Source organism: Oryzias latipes, chromosome 18 (assembly GCF_053564925.1).
Source record: "Oryzias latipes strain Hd-rR chromosome 18, Olatipes_Hd-rR_3.1".
NCBI lineage: Eukaryota > Metazoa > Chordata > Actinopteri > Beloniformes > Adrianichthyidae > Oryzias > Oryzias latipes.
The window spans coordinates 983,612-1,005,334 of record NC_136254.1 but is presented as its reverse complement, the minus strand read 5'-3'; the positions used below and the strand labels follow the sequence as shown (position 1 = coordinate 1,005,334).

General features: G+C 45.0%; 2 protein-coding genes across 2 annotated transcripts; both read right to left on the bottom strand.

Annotated features, from left to right (window-relative positions):
• Nucleotides 1-251: 251 nt before the first annotated feature.
• Nucleotides 252-11,081, bottom strand: LOC101158329 (transforming protein p54/c-ets-1-like). The gene is made up of 7 exons (XM_078936652.1): nt 9,858-11,081; nt 8,050-8,169; nt 7,725-7,964; nt 5,675-5,836; nt 3,644-3,925; nt 3,440-3,558; nt 252-1,982 (listed from the first exon to the last, which is right to left on the bottom strand). Exons 1-7 carry the CDS (start codon nt 9,874-9,876, stop codon nt 1,767-1,769), a joined length of 1,158 nt encoding a protein of 385 aa, XP_078792778.1. The 5' UTR covers nt 9,877-11,081; the 3' UTR covers nt 252-1,766.
• Nucleotides 11,082-11,291: 210 nt separating this feature from the next.
• LOC105353776 (uncharacterized) lies at nt 11,292-14,629 on the bottom strand. The gene is made up of 2 exons (XM_011473437.4): nt 14,102-14,629; nt 11,292-13,821 (listed from the first exon to the last, which is right to left on the bottom strand). The coding sequence occupies exons 1-2, from the start codon at nt 14,385-14,387 to the stop codon at nt 13,406-13,408; spliced, it is 702 nt and encodes a 233-aa protein (XP_011471739.2). The 5' UTR covers nt 14,388-14,629; the 3' UTR covers nt 11,292-13,405.
• Nucleotides 14,630-21,723: the final 7,094 nt, after the last annotated feature.

The window sequence follows — 21,723 nt, the reverse complement described above, 5'->3', positions numbered from 1 at the left end:
TCATCGTCATCATCATCATCATCGTCATCATCATCATCATCATCATCGTCATCATCATCATCATCGTCATCATCATCATCATCGTCATCATCATCATCGTCATCGTCATCATCATCATCATCGTCATCATCATCATCATCATCATCATCGTCATCATCATCATCATCGTCATCATCATCATCATCATCAGCAGCAGCAGCAGCAGCACTGGGATAACAGATCAGATGAGAATCGGAGCGGGACTCTGATGCGTGATCGTGGAGCTTTGGGACGGCCCTGTCCAGAGTGAACCCCGCCTCCACCCAACAGTAGTAGGGATAGGCTCCAACAACTCGGTGACCCTGGAAGGGATTCAGTGAATGGATTCAAACGACACCGATCCCAAAGACGCCTACAACGAATGAGATAAAGAAGAATCGTGTCTGTCGTCCGTTCTGACAGACCTGCTCTGTGAGACCACAGCTGAACTGATGGGAACAGAACGGATCCATGGTTCTTCATCGTCTGCTCTCAGCAGGAAGCCGCTGTGGTTTAAATAACAAGGTTAGCGTCATTCAGCCCTGAAAGGACATGAGCTGTGGTCTGAAGGGGCAAATCAAAGCTCACTCCCCCATGCCATGCCTTCCATTAGTGGCCCCTTAGGAGGGTAAGTGGTGGAAATAATCCCCACATTCTGGACAGCCGTCTCTTCCTCTCTGATGGATAAAATCACCTCAGAACTCAGTCATTTCTCTGCAGAAACAAATGCATTTATTCATCTTCATGCATGAAGGATCCACGGATTCAAATGAGTGCCGTGTTTATTTTAGCATCAAATGGGTTTCAGAAAAGGTCCCATGACTTTCCACGTGTGGACGCCTCTTTCTTTGTTTTTCATCTGTCAGAATCTTTAAAAATTCACCCGTTCATTTCAGTTTGTGAATTTTAGTTTCTCTGAAGGAAAAAAAACACCTGAGATTTCATTTATTGAAGGCATTCCAACCTTTAGAAAGTGTTTCTAACAAACCGAGATCCGTTTAGAAAACAGAAATCTGAACTGAATCACATCGTTCTTCAAATTGAGACAACCTTTTCTGTTCAAACTCAGTGGGTTTAGAAAATGTGCACTGAGACCCCCCCAGAAGGGAAAAAGGTTGTGTTGTCTTAAACTCTTTGGTCATAGTCTAGACCACACGGTCCCCCCTCACTGCTCTTTGGAGCATTATTCTGTCTTATCCAGAGGATCAAACCTTTCCACAGTCATGTTGTTTTACATTATTTTGCTCCGAGTTGAAATGAACTGAGTTCAGATTCGTCTGAGAACATCTTTGCTTCACGGTGAAGGAAACTGTATCTACAGCCCTTTGGATTGAACTTTCCACGTTTTCTTCTGTAGTTTCTTTTGCAGGTTGATATGGATGCTGCATTTTCAGCTTTTGTTTGTTCTCCACTGTGAGGAAAATGCTCATTTATTTTCAGTGGCTGTTCAGGATGTTTTCATTTGGCTCCTATGTTTTCTGTCTGACTGGATTCCTCTGAATTTACAGTAAACTTGTCCTTATTTTATTATTATTATTTTATCCAGAGCATAATAACTGAATTAATATAGGAGATCTAGAAAGACTGAGGCATATAGTCATGATGAGCAGCAGTTCAGGCACATTTGTGGATAATTTAAATATTCATTTCTGTCTAATCTTTTAGCGGTTGAGTCCACGCATCTCTCAGGAGGTGGAACGGCCTCGTTTCGTGTTTTGAAGGGTGTGTGTTTTGGCGCTGTTTACTTTTTATGAATGACTCTTGTTTGTAATGTTTAACATGGCATGCAGCTCCCCGGGCTCGTATCCCAGCAGGCCTTGCAGGTTGCAGACAAAGCGGTAAACATAACGTTTGCCTGCCGTCTTACGAATGATGTTCTTGTCGTAGTAATAGCGCAGACCCCGACTCAGTTTCTCATAGTTCATCTTGGGTTTGTTTTTCCTCCTGCCCCACAGCAGAGCTACCTGCACACAAAAACACAAACACACAACCTGATCTGACACAACATGTGATCAAAGGTGTGATAGTGCAGAAACACACTGATGTTCTCACAGCCACCACATACATTCTGTACGTTTTCCACGTATGAAATGTTGGTCTTCCGTGATCCATGCGTGATCTACGTCATCCATACGTGTGTCTTGAGTTCATCAATGTGCTCACTGTCTTTCCAGCAGCGTTCCACGTTTGTCTAACAGACTTTTCATGCATGAACCACTGATGTGTAACTTTTAGATCACGTATACGGCGCACAGATCACGTTCAGATGACATCATTGATGCATGAATCACTGATGAATTACAGAGAAACATCACAATAATCACACGGTTCATGTTCTACGTTGGTTTACGTGTTCTTAGCGTGTTTATTCCTACTTCTTCTGGGGTTTTAACGTGGTTCATTCCTGATCCATCTGTGAACATTTCACCTAAAGACCACAACTTTCTCACTTATGAGTCACGTATGACCAGTTTACATCCGTGCTAATCTGTTAGATAAGTTAATTCTTCTCTCAGAGTTCTGGTAAATCGCCTGTCCGTCCTGGGGGAGGATCCCTCCTTCATGGGGACACCCCTGAAGTTTCTTCTTTTCTTCTTTTTATTCCAGAATCCGTTTTTTTAGGAGTTTTTCCTTACAGAGAAGGGGGGGGGGGTCTAAGGGCAGAGATGCCTGTTCAGTTTAGTCTGTTTAGTTATCAGCTATTGAATTCTATGACTTTATGTTCTTTATGATTCCTTTTTATGAAATAAATACCAGCTTGAAGCCCACTGAGATGACGATTGTTGTAAATATTGGGCTACAAAAATAAAATTGAATATGCAATAAATGTAGGTAGTGGCTATGGGACACGGCCTGGGGATGCTCTCCCCCCTCTGGAAGATCTCCTGGATCCTTCCTGTTCTGAAGAAGAGCCTCCCCCAGTGAACTGAGGGACTTCTGTCCACTGCCTTCACACCTGATGAGGACATCTTCTCCTGCTTTGAGCCCAGAGGCTCAGGACCCCCGGCATTCTGAATACCTGACAGGTGTTGGAGAGGAGGATGCCTTTCTCCACCTGCTACCCAGAGCCCCCTCAGCAGTCCAGGAAGAGTCCGGCTGCCGTTTCTAACCAGCCTGTCCTGATTCCCAACAGCTGGAGCAGACCTTAGTTAGCATCTGAGCCGCCACGATTCCTTCTGTCTTCATTTGAGAAGCAGTGATGGGTTTCCCTAAGGATGTCCTAACAGAAGGTGGCCATAACTGGGAATCAAACCCGAGTCTCCAGATCTTCTGCTACCAGAATTTTTGGGATGAAGGTTTCTGAGTGTAAAGATCTAAGACTCACCTCGATGCACTTATTTCATATGAATTGAAAACATGCATAGTATTTAAAACCATTGTAAGGATGTGTGTCATGTGAACGTTAAGCATGCATGTCCACCTCATCAGGGTCCGTTAGCTTGAACTCCCAACCGTCTCCCGTCCAGCTTATGCAGGACTGACAACTGCGGTCTGTCAGAAGCTCCAGCAGGAACTGCCACAGCTGAATGGGGCCACTTCCTAAAAAACAAACCACCAGCTTCTTATTTCTGACTTTGACCTCTAAATGGACACGAGTCGAGTCTGGTTCCACAGCTGCACTCACCTGTATAACCAGCCAGAATGGCTGCCGGGATCACAGCTCTGCCCAGGTCTGTTTTGTGACCCACATAATCCTTGAAGCTCTTGTGTTTCTGTGGTAACATCAAGGCCTGGTCGGGCAGACTGTCCTCCATCACAGACTCGATACCGTGGAGCGGAGGGGTCCACAAACGAGAGCCGGTGAAGTCAGGGTCCCCACAGGTAGAAATCTTCATGTCTGATTGAGACTCTGGAAGTTCAGCAGATCGCAAAACGTATGAGGTGAAAACGGACACAGTCAGACTTTCTAGAAACTTTCTAGTGGATTTTTATTCCAAAGAGTGCAGAACTTTAGTAGAGAAGTGCAGACATGAGGTTGTCTTTTCTATGAAGCATACAACAGCTTTTAGTTCATTAACTGCAGAAAACAAAAAGAAACACTGAAGGAAATGTTGACCCGATGAGAGAAAACACAGATTCAGAGATCCATAGAAATAGAGAGATGCATACATACATATGTATATATATATATGTATGTATGTATTTAAAAAAATAGTATTTCAAAAATACCTTTGGATGGACAGATGGACTTTGGATAGATGGATGGATGGATGGATGGATGATGGATGGATGGATGGCTGGGTGGATGGATGGATGGTGGATGGATGGATGGATGGATGGATGGATGGATTGAAGGATGGATGGACGGACGGATGGATGGATGGATGATGGATGGATGCATGGATGGATGGATGGATGGATGGATGGATGGATGGATGGATGGATGGCTGGGTGGGTGGATGGATGGATGGTGGATGGATGGATGGATGGATGGATGGATGGATGGATGGATGGATGGATGGCTGGGTGGGTGGATGGATGGATGGTGGATGGATGGATGGATGGATGGATGGATGGAAGGATGGATGGCTGGGTGGGTGGATGGATGGATGGTGGATGGATGGATGGATGGATGGATGGAAGGATGGATGGACGGACGGATGGATGGATGGATGATGGATGGATGGATGGATGATGGATGGATGCATGGATGGATGGATGGATGGACGGACGGATGGATGGATGGATGGATGGATGATGGATGGATGGATGGACGGACGGATGGATGGATGGATGGATGGATGATGGATGATGAATGGATGGATGGATGGATGGATGGATGGATGGATGATGGATGGATGGATGGATGGATGGACGCATCGATGGATGCATGGATGGATGGATGGATGGATGGATAAATGATGGATGGATGAATGATGGATGGATGGATGGATAAATGATGGATGGATGAATGATGGATGGATGGATGGATGGATGGATGGATGGATGGATGGATGGATGGATGGATGGATGGGAGGATGGATGGATGGGAGGATGGACGGATGGATGGATGATGGATGGATGGATGGATGGGAGGATGGATGGATGCATGGATGGATGGATGGGAGGATGGATGGATGGATGGATGGATGAATGGGAGGATGGATGGATGGATGGATGGATGGATGGATGATGGATGGATGGATGGGAGGATGGATGGATGGATGGATGGATGGATGGGAGGATGGATGGATGGATGGATGGATGAATGGGAGGATGGATGGATGGATGGATGGATGATGGATGGATGGATGGGAGGATGGATGGATGGATGGATGGATGGATGGATGATGGATGGATGGATGGATGATGGATGATGGATGGATGCATGGATGGATGATGGATGGATGGATGATGGATGATGGATGGATGGATGGATGATGGATGATGGATGGATGGATGGATGGATGGATGGATGGATGGATGGATGGATGATGGATGGATGCATGGATGGATGATGGATGGATGGATGATGGATGGATGATGGATGATGGATGGATGGATGGATGATGGATGGATGGATGATGGATGATGGATGGATGGATGGATGATGGATGGATGATGGATGGATGGATGGATGGATGGATGATGGATGGATGGATGGATGATGGATGCATGGATGGACGGACGGACAGACAGACAGATGGATAGTCACCTGTGGTGTTGTGGGTTCCTTGCATGGGGCCTCCTCCATAACAGGCTTCCTGCTGTGCAGCCAGGGGCCTCAGAGTCTGGAAGTTTGGGCTCCCTCTGGACTCACACGGCATTTGTTCATCTTGTTCATCTACTGGATCCTGAAGATAGTCAGAGAAGTTTTCTGTGGGGGAAAACAGAAGCGGTAGAGTACTGTGTGACACTGGAGTTGATTGCAAAGGTTTCTGTTGGGGGGGGGGTCATCTTTTCATGTAATCACCTTGATAGATTTCCAGCTGACAGTAGGACGGAACTCTGCAGATGGATGATGAAGAACGTTTTTCATGATCTCTGTCTGTGGAATCAGATTCAGTCAGGTCTCTGAATGAAGCACTGAAATCATCTGTCAGATGGATGTTTCATATGAGTTCAACAATCTTTTTTGTCATTTTTTTCTTAAAGCAATTATTTCTTTCAAAACTGAAAAATTTCCCAGCCCAATTCTGAAGGTACAGTAATTCCAAATGTTCAAAGCTTGATGAAAAGTTGTTGAGCACTAAACTACAGCTGGTGTATAAAATATACAAACAGCTTTTCTCATTTGACACAGAAATAGCCAAAAGTTCAATTTATTTACATTGCTTTTATATTGATAAAAATAACTATCTGCATTCTCCAGCCACTGTATTAGACACACTTGTCCAAATGCTCGTTAGCACAAATTTCTCATCAGCCAATCACACGGCAGCAACTCAATGCATGTAGACATGTAGACATGGTCCAGACGATCTGCTGCAGTTCAAACCGAGCATCAGAACAGAGAAGAAAGGTGACTGCTGTGACTTTGAATGTGGTTGTTGGTTCCAGACGGGCTGGTCTGAGGATTTCAGAAACTGTTGATCTACTGGGATTTTCACCCAAAACCACCTCTAGGGTTTACAGAGAATGGTCCAAAAAAGAGAAAATATCCAGCAAGCAGCAGTTCTGTGGATGGAAAAGTCTTGTTGATGCCAGAGGTCAGACTGGTTCCAGCTGATAGAAAGACAACAGGAACTCAGAGAACCACTGGTTCCAACCGAGGTCTGCAGAAGAGCATCTCTGAAAGAACAACACGTCCAACCTGGAGGCAGATGGATGACAGCAGCAGAAGACCACACCGGGTACCACTGCTGTCAGCTAAGAACAGGAAACTGAGGCTACAATTCACACAGACTCACCAAAACTGGACCATAGAAGATGGAAAAACGTTGTCTGGTCTGATGAGTCTCCATTTCTGCTGCCACATTCAGATGGTTGGGTCAGAATTTGGCCTCAACTACATGAAAGCATGGATCCATCCTCCCTTGTATCAACGGTTCAGGCTGGTGGTGGTGGTGTCATGGTGTGGTGTGGGGATATTCTCTTGGCACACTTTGGTCCCCTTATTACCAGTTGAGCATGGTTCCAACACCACAGCCTTCCTGAGTATTGATGCTGACCATGTCCATCCCTTTCTGACCACAGTGGACCATCTTCTGATGCTACTTCCAGCAGGATAAGGCTCCATGTGATCAAGCTGGAATCATCTCAGACTGGTTTCTAGAACATGACAATGAGTTCTCTGGACTCAAACGGCCTCCACAGTCACCAGAACCCAATAGAGAACCTTTGGGATGTGGTGGAACGGGAGACCGGCATCATGGATGTTCAGCAGACAAATCTGCAGCAACTGATGCTGTCATGTCAACATGGACCAAAGTCTGAGGAATGTTTCCAGAACCTTCTTAAATCTATGACACCAAGGATGAAGGCGGTTCTGAAGGCAGAGGGGGTCCAACCCCGTATCAACAAGGTGGACCTAATAAAGTAGCCAGTGAGCGTAAGTGCATGTGTGCATTCACTACATCTTATTTTCATAAATAATATTAGGTACGTCACTCATATTACTGCTGAATATTTTTGGTTTCTTTACCAGCTTTAATAGAATTACCCAGGTGCTTTATAAATAAATGAATGATGATGAAGTAGAACAGACTGTTGACCATCAGGTTTGTCTTGTCATTGTAATTCTACATTGGAGATTCATTATTTTCTGCATGATTCTAAGAAATGTTGAAACATCCCCTCACCTCTTATCATGGTGTCCAGGTGCTCCCACAGGATCTCCCCTGCAGTGCCGTCACTCATTAGGCTCAGGAACGCCTCCCTGTTCAGAGCACACAGCTGCCCGCCCTGTAGGCCTCTCAGGTCCGAGCCCAGGCTTTGCAGTCCAAACTCAGCCTGGCACCAGTCCAGCCAGTGGTTCACCTCCCATTCAGTCCACAGCATAGGATCTTCACATGCACAGGTGTGTAGAGAGGAAACGTGAGTACAGGTGCCTCCAGAACTAAGAGAATAAAGTGAAAGTCTGCACCCCACCACGCTGGAGGTGACAGTTGATGATCTCCTGGGCAAAGCCAGCAAAACTGGCCTTCATGGCCCGGCTCAGGACCTCCTTGCTGGTGGGAGTGAGAGGAGGAACGTCCAAAGAGTCCAGCTCTGGAACAGAAAGGTCGTGTCACACAGCCACAACGTACGTTTAGTGCATACTGCACGGATGTAAACTGGTCATACGTGAATCTACGTGGAAAAAGGGAGAAACGTTGTGGTCTTAACGTGAGACGTTCATAGATGTATCAGGAATTAACCACGTTAAAACCACAGAAGGAGGAATAAACACGCTAAGAACACGTGAACCCAAGCGTGGTCAGCACCACGGTCAGCTCCCGCCGTGGGCTAAACGGTCGGATTCTCCTGATCCGGACCGGTATTAAGTCAGCCGCAGTCAGCCCCCTCCCACAACCCGCCTTGTGCACGGCGCCAGACACCGTCCCGCAAGAGACCGGACCCCCTGACCGGTCGAGCCAGCTCGGGGGAGCGTGAGACCCCCACTCAGTATAGACTGCTGGGGGGTGAAAGATCGTCTGATTTTTATTCCCTTCACACAATACACCAATGGTGAATCAACCGTGCGTTAAATGTAATATTCAGTTGTTGAGCTGTTTTTATGGAACTCCTTAGGGATCCGTGGGTCAGTTACCTCATTTAAATGTGATGTGTGTGACGGACACGCGATGTTGACGTTATACATCAGTGGTACTGATGGAGTACAACTGCTGGTACAACCAAAATGATGCCATAAACAGTTACTTTGGTTTTTAAACTCAATAATGTGCCAGTGATGTTTTTCTTTCCTTATCTGATTATTTTAGAAAACATCTTTAGATCCTAATAACTGATCTTAGAAATTTGAAACAAGTCTCAAAGAAGTACGATTACATTTTTATTGTTTATGTCTCTGTTTGCTTTTTGGTCTTAACCGGACCGTACCATCTTTAAACGGGCGGCCGTGGTGCAGCGGTAGGGCGGTCGTCCCATGATCGTAAGGTTGCAGGTTCGATTCCCGCCTTGCACGCCCATGAGTCGAAGTGTCCTTGGGCAAGACACTGAACCCCACCTTGCCTCTGGTGGTAGGCGGGCGCCTGTGTTTGGCAGCGGAGCGACCACCAGTGTGTGACTGTGTGTGTGAATGTGTGTGTGACTGGGTGAATGGGTCTGTGACTGTAAAGCGCTTTGTCCTTGTAGGAAGAAAGGCGCTATATAAGTATACGCCATTTACCATTTAAACACATGACTGCTTATTTGATTTTGTTTCAACAAATGTTTAAACACAAAGATTGGGATCAATGGCAGCTCAGGTGTAGTGTTTCTGTCAGAGTTCTGCTCTTTTTTTTTCTGACTGTCTGAATGAAAAAACGCTCAAACACAGCCGAGTGGAAGTAGAAGTCTGCTTTAATTATTGTTCTATGGTATTTTACAGTCTGTGATCACAAATATAATGTAAGCATTTATACTCTGATGCATAAAAACATTGATTGAATGCAAGAAAATCCTAAAATCGATTCATTAAATATACTGTCCAAGCTGTTTTCTCCTAAAAACCTTGTCCTAAAGGACAACCTTGTTTTCAGTAAAACATGTAAAATGTTTTTTTTTGCTTTGAAATTTTAGATGATTCTCTGAATTTACAAGAGTTAGAAATCTACCATACTACACACCACATGTATGTTTACATCATAAGCCGATTGGTACATTCTGACTGAGTTTGAATGAACAAGAATTCAATCGTCTGTCACTTTCAGGACTGGATGACCGTTTGAAACAAACCGGTGAAGGAAGAGGCTTACCATAGGTGTTGAGGTCCATACCTGTGTTGCGTCTGAGGGATCAGCTGGATTAAACATCGGACCACCAAGGGGAAGGAGGCTTTAACAGGAAAGCTGTGAGGGGAGGGGTTTAGACCTTTTAGACAAGCATCAATCACACACATGTGGGAGGAGACAGGTGGCACATCAAGCCGAGCTCATCAAACAATAAAAGAGAAAACATTTGGGTTTAACCCATAAGAACCCATGATGATATCCGTGTAACATAAAAACATTGTAATGGGGTCCGCTTGGCTTTTTATTTGAAAGAAACAGGTCTGGATTTTATGGTTATGGTGAATGAGAAAACTACAATCCCCAACTTTCCCTTTTTTCTCCAGTTTACAGCAAGCAGATCAGGTGAAGCAGGTGAATGTTTGAGTCACATTACAGACCTTTTCCAAAACATTTATATATCATCAAACATGTGTTCATTTCCATAACTCTATTAAAAAATCACTTTCAGAGAACATAGATTTAAGACCCACTGAGAACATGTTCAGCATTGATTTCAAGAATTCCTTTTGAGGGTTCCAGCAAGAAAAAAATACAAAAACAGGATTTCAGAAGAAACTCTGGAGGAATCATTTTTTTCAGTTTTTAAAGATAAAGACAGATTCTAAACAGCAAATCAATTATAATAAAGTCTTTTCCAGAGGGTCTGTCCATCTGGAGTCCTTCAACAGTCTGGACAGAGTCCAGGTCCTGCTGGAGGATGAAGTCTTCATCCAGATCCTCAGCAGAAGGAATCCTGAAGTCCTCCAGAACTTTCTGCTGGACCGTTGCAGTGGTTCTGGTTCTGAAGACAGCAGAGTTCACCAACACCAGCTGGACATTGCAGTCCAGATCCTGACGGACTGTGGACCATCAGTCTGAATGTGGTTTTTGGAGCTGTTCCTCCTCCTGGTTCCAGTCTTTCTGCAGCTTCTGGAATCTGGTCCTTCTGATGATCCACTAAAGTCCACAGTCGTCTCTTTAGCTGCTGCATCTTCTCCTGAAGATTTTACCTTCCAGCAGACTTTCTGTGGATCTAAGTAGTGTATTGTATTGGGGCGACAGTGGCTCAGGTGGTTGAGCGGGTCGTCCAATGACCGAAGGGTTGGCGGTTCGATCCCTGCTCCCACCAGCCAAATGTCATTGTGTCCTTGGGCAAGACACTTCACCCTCCTTGCCTCCAGTGTGGCTCCACTGGGGCGTGAATGTGTATGAATGATCCCAGTGATGGTCAGAGGGGCCGTAGGCGCAAATTGGCAGCCACGCCTCTGTCAGTCTGCCCCAGGGCAGCTGTGGCTACAACCATAGCTACCATCACCAAGTATGAATGAGGAGTGAATGGACACAATGTAAGCACTTTGAGTGTCTTGAAAAGCGCAGATAAATCCAATCCATTCCATTATTATTTCAGTCAGACAACTCTTGCAGAAGAATATTTATTTCATAACATCTTTAGATTTTCACATCTTTTGGTTGACATTCACAATTAGATTCACAACTTCGTTTTGGCATAAGGCTCCGTTCAATTCCTTGAAATAATTCTTTTTCCTTACACTTTCGGATAACAAAAACCCCCGTAACGGAGCCCACAGGTGGAAGCCGGGGAGGAGGGAGAGGCAAAGAATGAGCGCTGAAGGTAAGAGAGAATGAACAATTGTACACCTGACTTAAATAGGACGCTAAGCAGGTGAGTTAATTGACTGAGCCACCCTAGGGGAGTAACCTCTAATTCTGCAGAGTGTCAGCCCGAAATGCGACGAGTCGCTATTATTGTGAAGTATTAGTATGGATAGAAGTTCCCCCCACTTATGTCGTACGGGTGTTGCTGTCGTGTGGTGACCTCACACCACACTCTCGTTATTAGCTACTTACTGATGCCAGGGCCGGTGTCCTGCAGCTTTTCCAGAACCCCTGCCTTATCTGCTGCTGATTACCTGGATCAGGTGAGTTCAGCCAATAAGGAGCTTCAATGGCAGGATGGTTGGAAAACATAAAGGACACAGACCCTCCAGGCCTGGATTTGGGGACCCCTGCTTCAGACCTTTAGCTTCTCTACCTCCACCCTGAGGACGGTCTGTAGATGACCCCTGATCCTGTCCGTCACGGCCTTTTCTTCTTCTTCTGTTGTATTTTTTCTGCTCCACTCTTAAAGTGCAGTGTGCTGTGCTTGTGTGTGGGTGTGTGTGTGTGTATGTGTGCAGGGATGTGTGTGTGCATATTGGTGTGTGTGTGTGTGTGTGTGTAAAATCCGGTGATGCAGTCAGCACATAGACCACCAGAGGACACTGCTGTCTAATAAAGACGCCACATCTCTCCATCTTCCAGGGTCACAGGGATGCTTAAGCCTAACTCAGCTGGACAAAGGTGGAGTAGTCCACACCCCCGACAGTTCTCTAGTCCATCCCAACGCCTCACAGAGACAGACAGTCACACACACTCACAACTGAAGAACACTGGAGAGTCATCATTTAACCTTCAAACCCATGCATGTCTATGGACAGTGGAAGGAAGAGCAGGAAGAGAGTCTGCAGAAGAGCATCTCTGAACAACACGTCCAACCTGGAGGCAGATGCACTACAGCAGCAGAAGACCACAGCGGGTACCACTGCTGTCAGCTAAGAAAGGGAAACTGAGGCTACAGTTCACACAGACTCACCAAAACTGGACCATAGAAGATGGAAAAACGTTGTCTGGTCTGATGAGTCTCCATTTCTGCTGCCACATCCAGATGGTAGGGTCAGAATTTGGCCTCAACTACATGAAAGCATGGATCCATCCTGCCTTGTATCAATGGTTCAGGCTGGTGGTGGTGGTGTCATGGTGTGGGGGATATTCTCTTGGCACACTTTGGTCCCCTTATTACCAGTTGAGCGTGGTTCCAACCCCACAGTCTCCCTGAGTATTGTTGCTGACCATGTCCATCCCTTTCTGACCACAGTGGACCATCTTCTGATGCTACTTCCAGCAGGATAAGGCTCCATGTCATCAAGCTGGAATCATCTCAGACTGGTTTCTAGAACATGACAATGAGTTCTCTGGACTCAAACGGCCTCCACAGTCACCAGAACCCAACAGAGAACCTTTGGGATGTGGTGGAACGGGAGACCGGCATCATGGATGTTCAGCAGACAAATCTGCAGCAACTGATGCTGTCATGTCAACGTGGATCAAAGTCTGAGGAATGTTTCCAGAACCTTGGTGAACCTATGATACCAAGGATTAAGGCGGTTCTGAAGGCAGAAGGGGTCCAACTCCGTACCAACAAGGTGGATCTGATAAAGTAGCTGGTGAGTCTAAGTGAACTATCTATACATACACAGGTAATGCTGTTTTATACTTTTAGGTAAAGAAAAATATATTTTAGAGATACAGAAATGAATGAGCTTTTCTACTTTTGTTAAAGTCTTGAAAAATAAAAAGACATTTTCACTCATAAAAAAGCTGTAGCTGTAAATCACTACACAACATCTAACCTTTAAGTGAAATCCTTTAAAAAGCAGAAACATGATTGGAGAAGAAAAGAGCTTCAATGTCAGTCAAAAGTGGAAAGGGTGAGTCTGGTAGCAGACCAGTAAGGGTTCTCTAAGGGAGCTTCCATCCAGATGGTACAGACGCCGTGTCAGAGCCTCGTGGAGGACCAGACTCCCACTCTCATCAGTGTAGCGGAGCTGGAAACCCACCAGCTCCAGGGGCTTCCCAGCCAGGACAGCAGACACGTCAAACACATCATACCCAGAGGAGGGTCTCTGGTCCAGGACCAGCTGTCTTTCCTCCAAGGCAGGGCCTTCCTTCACATGTTCCTGTGGACCAACGGTGCTGTGGAGGGCGACCGTCAAGCTGAGAGGAGCAGGATGGAGGGTTTTCCTGGAGAGAACCAGTTCTGCTCCCAGCATGAGGGGGTCCAGGCTGCTGACGTTAAACCAGATCCATCCCTGAGGAGCTTGACCTGAACCTGTGGAACCCCAAACCAGAACCTCTACAATCAGTGTTTTCAGTCTGTTGATGGGGACTTCTTTTTGGTCCTAAATCAACTGACAGCAAAGACAAAAAGCTCCATGACTCCTAACAAGCTGTAGCAAAAAGAAACCTGCTGTCTTTGGTTCAATGGGGTTAAGGATCTCAAGCTGCAATGCTTGTGTCGTTTATCCACTAAAATAAAGGAGTGTAGTTACAAAGACACAAACTAAAACTGAGAGGAACACATTTGGAAAGGTCAAAGTGGAAATGTTTACCATCAGAACTGTGAAAACTCTGCATCAGGATCCCTTCTGGCCTTTCAAAGTCTGGAGCTTCCAGTGAGTTCAGACGCTGATGGATCCTCCTCATGTATGGATGAACTTTAGCTGGCCTGCTGGCTGAAACCTGATTGATGTGCAGCATTTCCAGAATGGCCTTGTTCACCTCTTGGTCCTCCTCTGCGTCTCTGTGTTGTTCCATCAGCACCAAGCCGCTCACGGAGCAGGCCAGGAGAAGGAGAGCCCTCAGTCCCAAAGATTCCCAGAATCCTCCTGGGCTCATTTTGCATTGAAAAGGATTTCTCCGCCCTGCTTCCAGGAGCCTGAGTCTGGTCTTTGCTTGAGCTCCACTTCAGCCTGTTGGCGTTCTCCTGGAGCCTTCTGGTCACTGAGAGATGGACCCCATGGGGGGGCTGTCAGGAATCCGTGACCCCGCCCCTTCTGAAGCAGAGGAATGTTCCCTCTGTCACAAACACTGCTGTGCAGCTCTGAACAGGAACTCATTTGCTGCACTGGAACAGCTTTTTGGAAACCTCCACTAGTTTTGATTTCAAATTCTTCACTTTCTAAGTGTGAACCTGACCGTCCATCAGTTCTGAGGAAAAACTCACATCCTCTTTAAATTCTTAGATGTTGCAGAAGAAATAACATCAAATAACAGAATGGAGTTATTTTCTGTACAAAAAAGGAAAAATGTCATTATTTTACCCCCCTTACTCTTTCTCCCTCCTTCTGTCCAGTTTAAACCTTAAAGAGAACTCACAATATAATAAAACAATGATCAACATCTTTAGCTTGAAAAGCAAACAGGTTGATAAAATAGTGACTGTGTCTAAATCAGGGAGGCTGCAGCAGCAGAAAGACAAAGAAGAAGCTGTCGGGGAATCAAACAGCAGCAAACTAGATAAACTGTCCATTTTCAGAGTTTTGAGAGGATGCAGCGATGGAAGCCAAACCTGTGGAGCTGCTGTGCAGCATTGACCATCCTTCTGTCATGATCACATGCACATGCTCATGCACATGTACATGCACTGAGCTGCAGAACTGGAGAGGATGCCAGAAAGTGTGGAGGCTTAATTCAAAGCCACGGCAAAGACAAAGACGTGGATTATTGGACGGAGACACTCAAACACAGAACTATTAGTTCATGTCACACTACTAGACTTATGGAAAATCCTATATCTGTCTGTTTTAATGCACCCTTCACCTCATGTGAAATCCAATAGCTTCTCCATCTCTGTCAATGACTTCTCTGTTCTTCCCTCCCCCCAGGTAAAGAGTCTGGGTGTCATCCTCGACAGCTCACTTTCATTCCAATCTCATATTAATAACATCACCCGTTCTGCTTACTTTCATCTTCGCAATATATCTCGTCTCCGCCCTTCTCTCACACCTCATACAACTGCTGTACTTGTTCATAGTCTTGTCACTTCTAGGATCGATTATTGTAATTCCCCCCTGTTTGGTTTGCCCAATAAAACACTCAAAAAATTGCAGCTTCTTCAAAATTCTGCAGCCCGCATTATCACCAGGACCCCGTTATCCCACCACATCACACCAGTTCTCCAAAACTTACACTGGCTTCCCATAAAACAAAGGGTTAGTTTCAAGATTCTCCTCATCACCTTCAAAGCACTCCATGACCTGGCTCCACCCTACATTTCTGACCTTCTTCACATTTCCATTCCCTCCCGATCTCTCCGTTCCACTTCCTCTCTCCAACTCCATGTCCCACCTGCCCGTCTTGCCACCATGGGGGGCAGAGCTTTCAGTCGCTCTGCCCCTCAGCTGTGGAATTCTCTTCCTCCAGATTTACGGAACACCGACACACTGCCACTATTCAAATCCAAACTCAAGACCCATCTCTTCAAACAATCATACAGTTAATCCATTCAGTTATCGCAACCTCATTTGTCTGTTTGTCTGTTTTTCTATCCTATAATTTTTTATGTATCTATCTTAAATGTTTTTATTTATTATTTTTTTACTATGTCTTTATGTTTACTCATGTTTTACTCTGATAATTTCTTATTGACGTTTTATTCTGTTTTTCTTATTTTAACCTTGTACAGCGACCTTGGGTGACCTGAAAGGCGCTTGAAATAAAATTTATTATTATTATTATTATGTGTGTTTTGTATTACTGAACATAAAGTCATCATGTAATTGTTTACACTACATCCATATTTGTCACAATTGTGCTTTATAACCCACTGGGGACCACACAGAGGCTCGTCTGTCAGATCCTTTGGTTTTCTCTGTGTGTGTTGTTAGTCTTTTCTCTGGTTTGGTTATCGTTCTTCCAATGTGTGCAGCAAGATGCTGGGGATCTTCTACCAGTCTGTGGTAGCCAGCACCGTGTTCTCCTCCGTGGTCTGCTGGGGAAGCAGCATTGCAGTCAGTGACACCAACAGACTGAACAAGGTGATCAGGAAGGCAGGTTCTGTCATTGGCTGCAAACAGGAAACCTTTGAAGCAGTGATGGAGAGGAGGTCCCTGAACAGACTCCTTTCAATCATGGACAACCCTGAGCATCCTCTCCACCCTCTTCTGAACAAACAGCGGAGCTCCTTCTCCAGGAGGCTCAGACAGCTCCACTCCAAAACTGCCCGGTACCAAAAGTCATTCATACCCAATGCAATAACCCTGTACAACAACACACAATGCAAGAGAGAACCTTTGCACATCTTTTATTATTTCTTTATTTAGTTGTTTTCTATTTTGCACATTTCTTTTGCACATCTTTTTACTTGCACTGTTCTGTAAATAGCTTTTTAAATTATAATACCTTGATGTCTGTATTTATGCTACATTTTCTTTGTTCTTGCTTTTTTTTACTTAATTCTAAGTCTTTTTTTCCCTCTGCTGTCAGTTGCTATGGTGACAAAAGAAATTTTCCACGTGTGGGATCAATAAAGTATCTCTAATTCTGATTCTTCCTTTGCTTATTCCAACGGCAGGCAGGCGGACGCAGTTTTGCCTGCTCTCTGTCTCCTCCTCCTTTTTCCTCTTCAGTCATTTCAGAGGCGGAGTTTGTCACTGAGAAGGAGCCCGACTCTGTCAGAGGGGCAGTTATAGCTGAAAACAAGTGAAGGGACACAGGTACAGCAGTGCTGAGGAAGAGGAGGGCCCACTTAGGTATGGATGGATGGATGGATGGATAAATGGATGGATGGATGGGTGGATGGATAAATGGATGGATGGATGGATGATGGATGGATGATGGATTGTGACAACGAGCAGTTGTCACATTAAAGAATCAGCCAGAAAAGGTTAATTGACAGAGTTTTATTAGTTTAATGCAGTTTAAGTTAAGCAGCAGCAGCAACGTTCTTCTAGGTCAGGAGCACCTGTGAAAGCACATAGATTTAAATATTTATGTTTTACAGCTGCTGCATGTATGTCTATGCCTTGTCTGATTGCGGTGACTCACCTCTGTTTTTCTATGTCAGGAATGGTCCACCAGCAAAAGAGGTCCCTAAGGGTACGAGGACCTTATATTGGTTCCAGGGAGGGAACCAAAATCCTTGTAAAGTTAGCAGGGGAGATTTAGATTAGTAATTTTATTATTGGAGTGAATTATTCAAATGTTTTAGGAACAGTCGGTGAATTATATTTTTGCATGGAGAAAGTATCTATTATTATCGGGGTTGGGGAAACTTTGAATGTACATATTTTAACATATTGTGTAAATAGATTTTCTGTGGGAACCTGGGTGGATGGTAGCTCCCAAAGGAGAAATTCTATAAAGGTGGGAGTTGTAACCATTGGGAGGTTGTTGTTGGTTGGTGGTTAGAGCTTGGGCCATGACTGTGAAATGCCAACAGAAGAAATTGGAAAATAAAGTTTGAGCTAAAACCAAGTCCTGAGACTCCGCCTGTGCTTCTACCATGAGGATGGCCTCCGAGACTGCGAGCTGAACGTGACATGGATGTTTGGATGAATGGATTATGGATGGATGGATGATGGATGGATGATGGATGGATGAATGATGGATGGATGGATGATGGATGGATGGATGAATGATGAATGGATGATGGATGGATGGATGATGGATGGATGATGGATAAATGGATGGATGATGGATGGATGATGGATAATGGATGGATGATGGATGGATGATGGATAGTTGGATGATGGATGGATGATGGATGGATGATGGACGGATGATGGATGGATGGATGGATGGATCTTCACTGTGTCCTTGGGCTAGACGTCATTTCCGGGTGAGCTATTCCCAGTGCTAGCTGTGTGACTGCTGTCCTCTTGTTTGGCATCAGCCTTACTACTATTGCTTACTCTAAGGGTTATCTGGGTTAATATTCACATCTAGTACCTTTTATTAGCGAATTCACCACTGTTAAACCGCTTGCTGTTCACTTTTCTCATTTTGCTAAATAAACCACTTCTCTTTACTTAAACACCGCTAGCCTTAGCTTAGAACCTAGTATGGCCACCACCACTCCTTCCGCCTCTCCTCCTCTCTCCTGCCCCATGTGCCATATGTTTAGTGATGATCCTGCCTCCTTTAGTGAAGATAGGGGTAGGTGTGTTAAGTGTAGTCTTGTGTTAGACTTGGAGGCCAGGCTGGAGCAGTTAGAAGCGCGGCTCCGCACAGTGGAAGCTAAGCCGGCTAGCCAGGTCGTTACTCGTAGCGCGGGCCGCGCTACCAGGGCTAACTTAGCTAGCACCCCAGCGCCCTCCCAACAGCCGGGAGACAGTCAGGGGTTTGTACCGGTTGGGAGGAAACATAGTGCTAAACGCAAAAACTTAGAGCACCCGAGACTCCACGTTAGTAATAGGTTCTCCCCCCTCAGCGACACACCCGCTGAACACTCAACTCTGGTTATAGGCTCTTCTGAAGTTAGAAACGTGGAGCTCCCAGCGGCTACTGTCAGGTGTTATCCGGGGGCCAGAGTTGGTGACATCGAGGGGAACCTTAGGATGTTAGCTCAGAGTAAGTCCAGGTTCCGTCGAGTCGTGATTTACGCAGGCGGTAATGATGCCCGACGGAGACAGTCAGAGGTGGTTAAGTTAAACGTAACTTCGGTGTGTAAACTGGCTAAGACGATGTCCGACACTGTAATTTTCTCTGGTCCCCTGCCGAACTTAGTCAGGGATGAAATGTACAGCCGCTTTTCATCATTTAACCGCTGGCTTTCTAGATGGTGCCCAGAAAACGGCGTTGGTTTTGTGGATAACTGGAGCGCGTTTTGGGGGAAGCCCGGTCTCATGCGGAGAGACGGCGTCCATCCCACCCGGGACGGTGCCGCTCTTCTTTCTAGAAACATTTCTGCTAGCCTTAGTCTGTTAACCTGACAATCCAGAGACGAGACCCGGGCGCAGAGCAGCAGTGTAAAACGCTCCTCTGAGCCTCCCTTAGGGTTAGTGCCGGTGCAAAACCCATGCAGGGAAAGTCAAGCAGGTCCTAGCTTTAGCTTATGTGCTGAAAGACAAATGAAAGGAGCGCGTCATAGAAACCTTACAGTGACAGACAGCAGTTCTCACAAGCAGAATTATGATGTCATTAAATGCGGTTTATTAAACATTCGATCCATTTCCTCCAAGTCCCTCTTAGTCAATGAGTTAATTACTGATAACAATCTTAGTCTTTTAGCCTTAACAGAAACTTGGCTCCATCAGGATGACTATGTTAGATTGAATGAAGCAACCCCCCCCACTTATGCTAACCATCAGAAATCCAGGATTTCAGGGAAAGGAGGTGGTTTGGCAGTAATATCACAGTCTAGCTTACTTCTCAGCCCTAAAGTTAAAAATGCTTATAATTCATTTGAAAGCATCATATTGTCTTTAAGTCACCCAAACAGGAAAACTCGAAAACCTGTTTTACTCATAATTATTTATCGCCCCCCCGGCCCACATTCAGAATTTTTAACTGAGTTTTCCGACTTCCTATCGACTATTGTCTTAGATTCTGATCAAATTATAATATTAGGGGATTTTAATATTCATGTTGATGACCCCAGTGACTGCCTAGGAAAGGCTTTTGCAGCTTTATTAGATGATGTTGGTTTCACCCAAAGTGTGAATGAACCCACTCACTGTCATAAGCACACCCTGGACCTTGTTCTAACCCATGGGATAGAGATCAGCCAGCTGAGTGTCCTTCCTCTTAACCCCATCATTTCTGATCACTTTCTGATTACCTTCCAGTTTACACTGGAACATCCTTCTGCCCCAGTGAATAAGAAACAGCTTAGAAGAACCTTAACTGACCGTTCTGTGTCTGAGTTTAAACACACAGTTCAGCCAGTACTTAGTGATATTCTGAGAAAATACTCTGAGACCAGCTCCCATAGTATCAGTCCTAGTATAAATGACCACTTTGTTAATGATGCCTTACAAGCCCTCAGGAGTACACTCCATGTTGTTGCCCCCTTGAAACCTAAGTTCGTCAGACAAAACCGAGTAGCACCGTGGTTTAACGCTGAAACTCGTTCTCTTAAACGAGAAACCCGTAAGTTGGAAAGAGAATGGCGCCGCTCCGGTTCAGAGCAGTCTCTGGATATCTGGAAACATAGCCTTTTAAATTATAAAAAAGCCCTGCGTAGAGCTAGAAGCCAGTACTATTCAACCTTAATATCAGAGAATGGAAACAATCCAAGATTTCTTTTTAGCACTATAGCTAAATTAACTCGCAGTCAGAGCTTAGTAGAACCACATGTTCCTGTTTCTCTCAGCTCTGATGATTTTCTTACATTTTTCGATAGTAAAATCTCAAATATTAGACATAAGTTAAATCAAGTTATTCCTACTATCAGCCCAGAACAGGCTGAAGCGGTAGAAATGGAGGCATCCATAGAAACCTCTGTAACATTAGACTGCTTCACTGCTGTGGATCAAGCGGAAACAACATCAATTATTACGTCCTCCAAATCCTCAACGTGTCTGTTAGACCCAATTCCCACTAGACTTTTTAAAGAAACTTTTCCCCTAATTAATGATCCCATATTAACAATGATAAATGCCTCTCTGGAAACGGGTTACGTGCCACAGTCTTTTAAATATGCAGTTGTTAAACCTCTTCTGAAAAAGCCCAGTTTGGATCCTAGCATCTTGGCCAACTATAGAGTTATATCAAACCTGCCCTTTATTTCTAAAATCCTAGAAAGAGTTGTAGTTAAGCAGCTTTACTGCCACCTACAGGACAACAGCCACTTTGAAGACTTTCAGTCGGGGTTTAGACCTCACCACAGTACGGAAACTGCACTAGTTAGAGTCTCTAATGACTTGTTATTGGCCTCAGAAAAGGGACTACTTTCTATTCTGGTCCTGTTGGACCTCAGTGCAGCCTTTGACACTATCGACCACGGTATTTTACTCCATAGATTAGAGCAGGACATAGGGATCAGAGGATCTGCTCTCCAGTGGTTTAAATCCTATCTGTCCCATAGGTATCAGTTCGTTAATGTAAATGGCCATTCCTCTCAGTGCACTCGAGTCAACTATGGAGTCCCACAGGGCTCAGTCTTGGGACCGATCCTGTTTACGCTTTATATGTTACCCCTAGGAAACATAATCAGGAAACACAGCATTGATTTTCATTGTTATGCCGACGATACGCAGTTGTATTTATCCATGAAGCCTGACCAGAATGA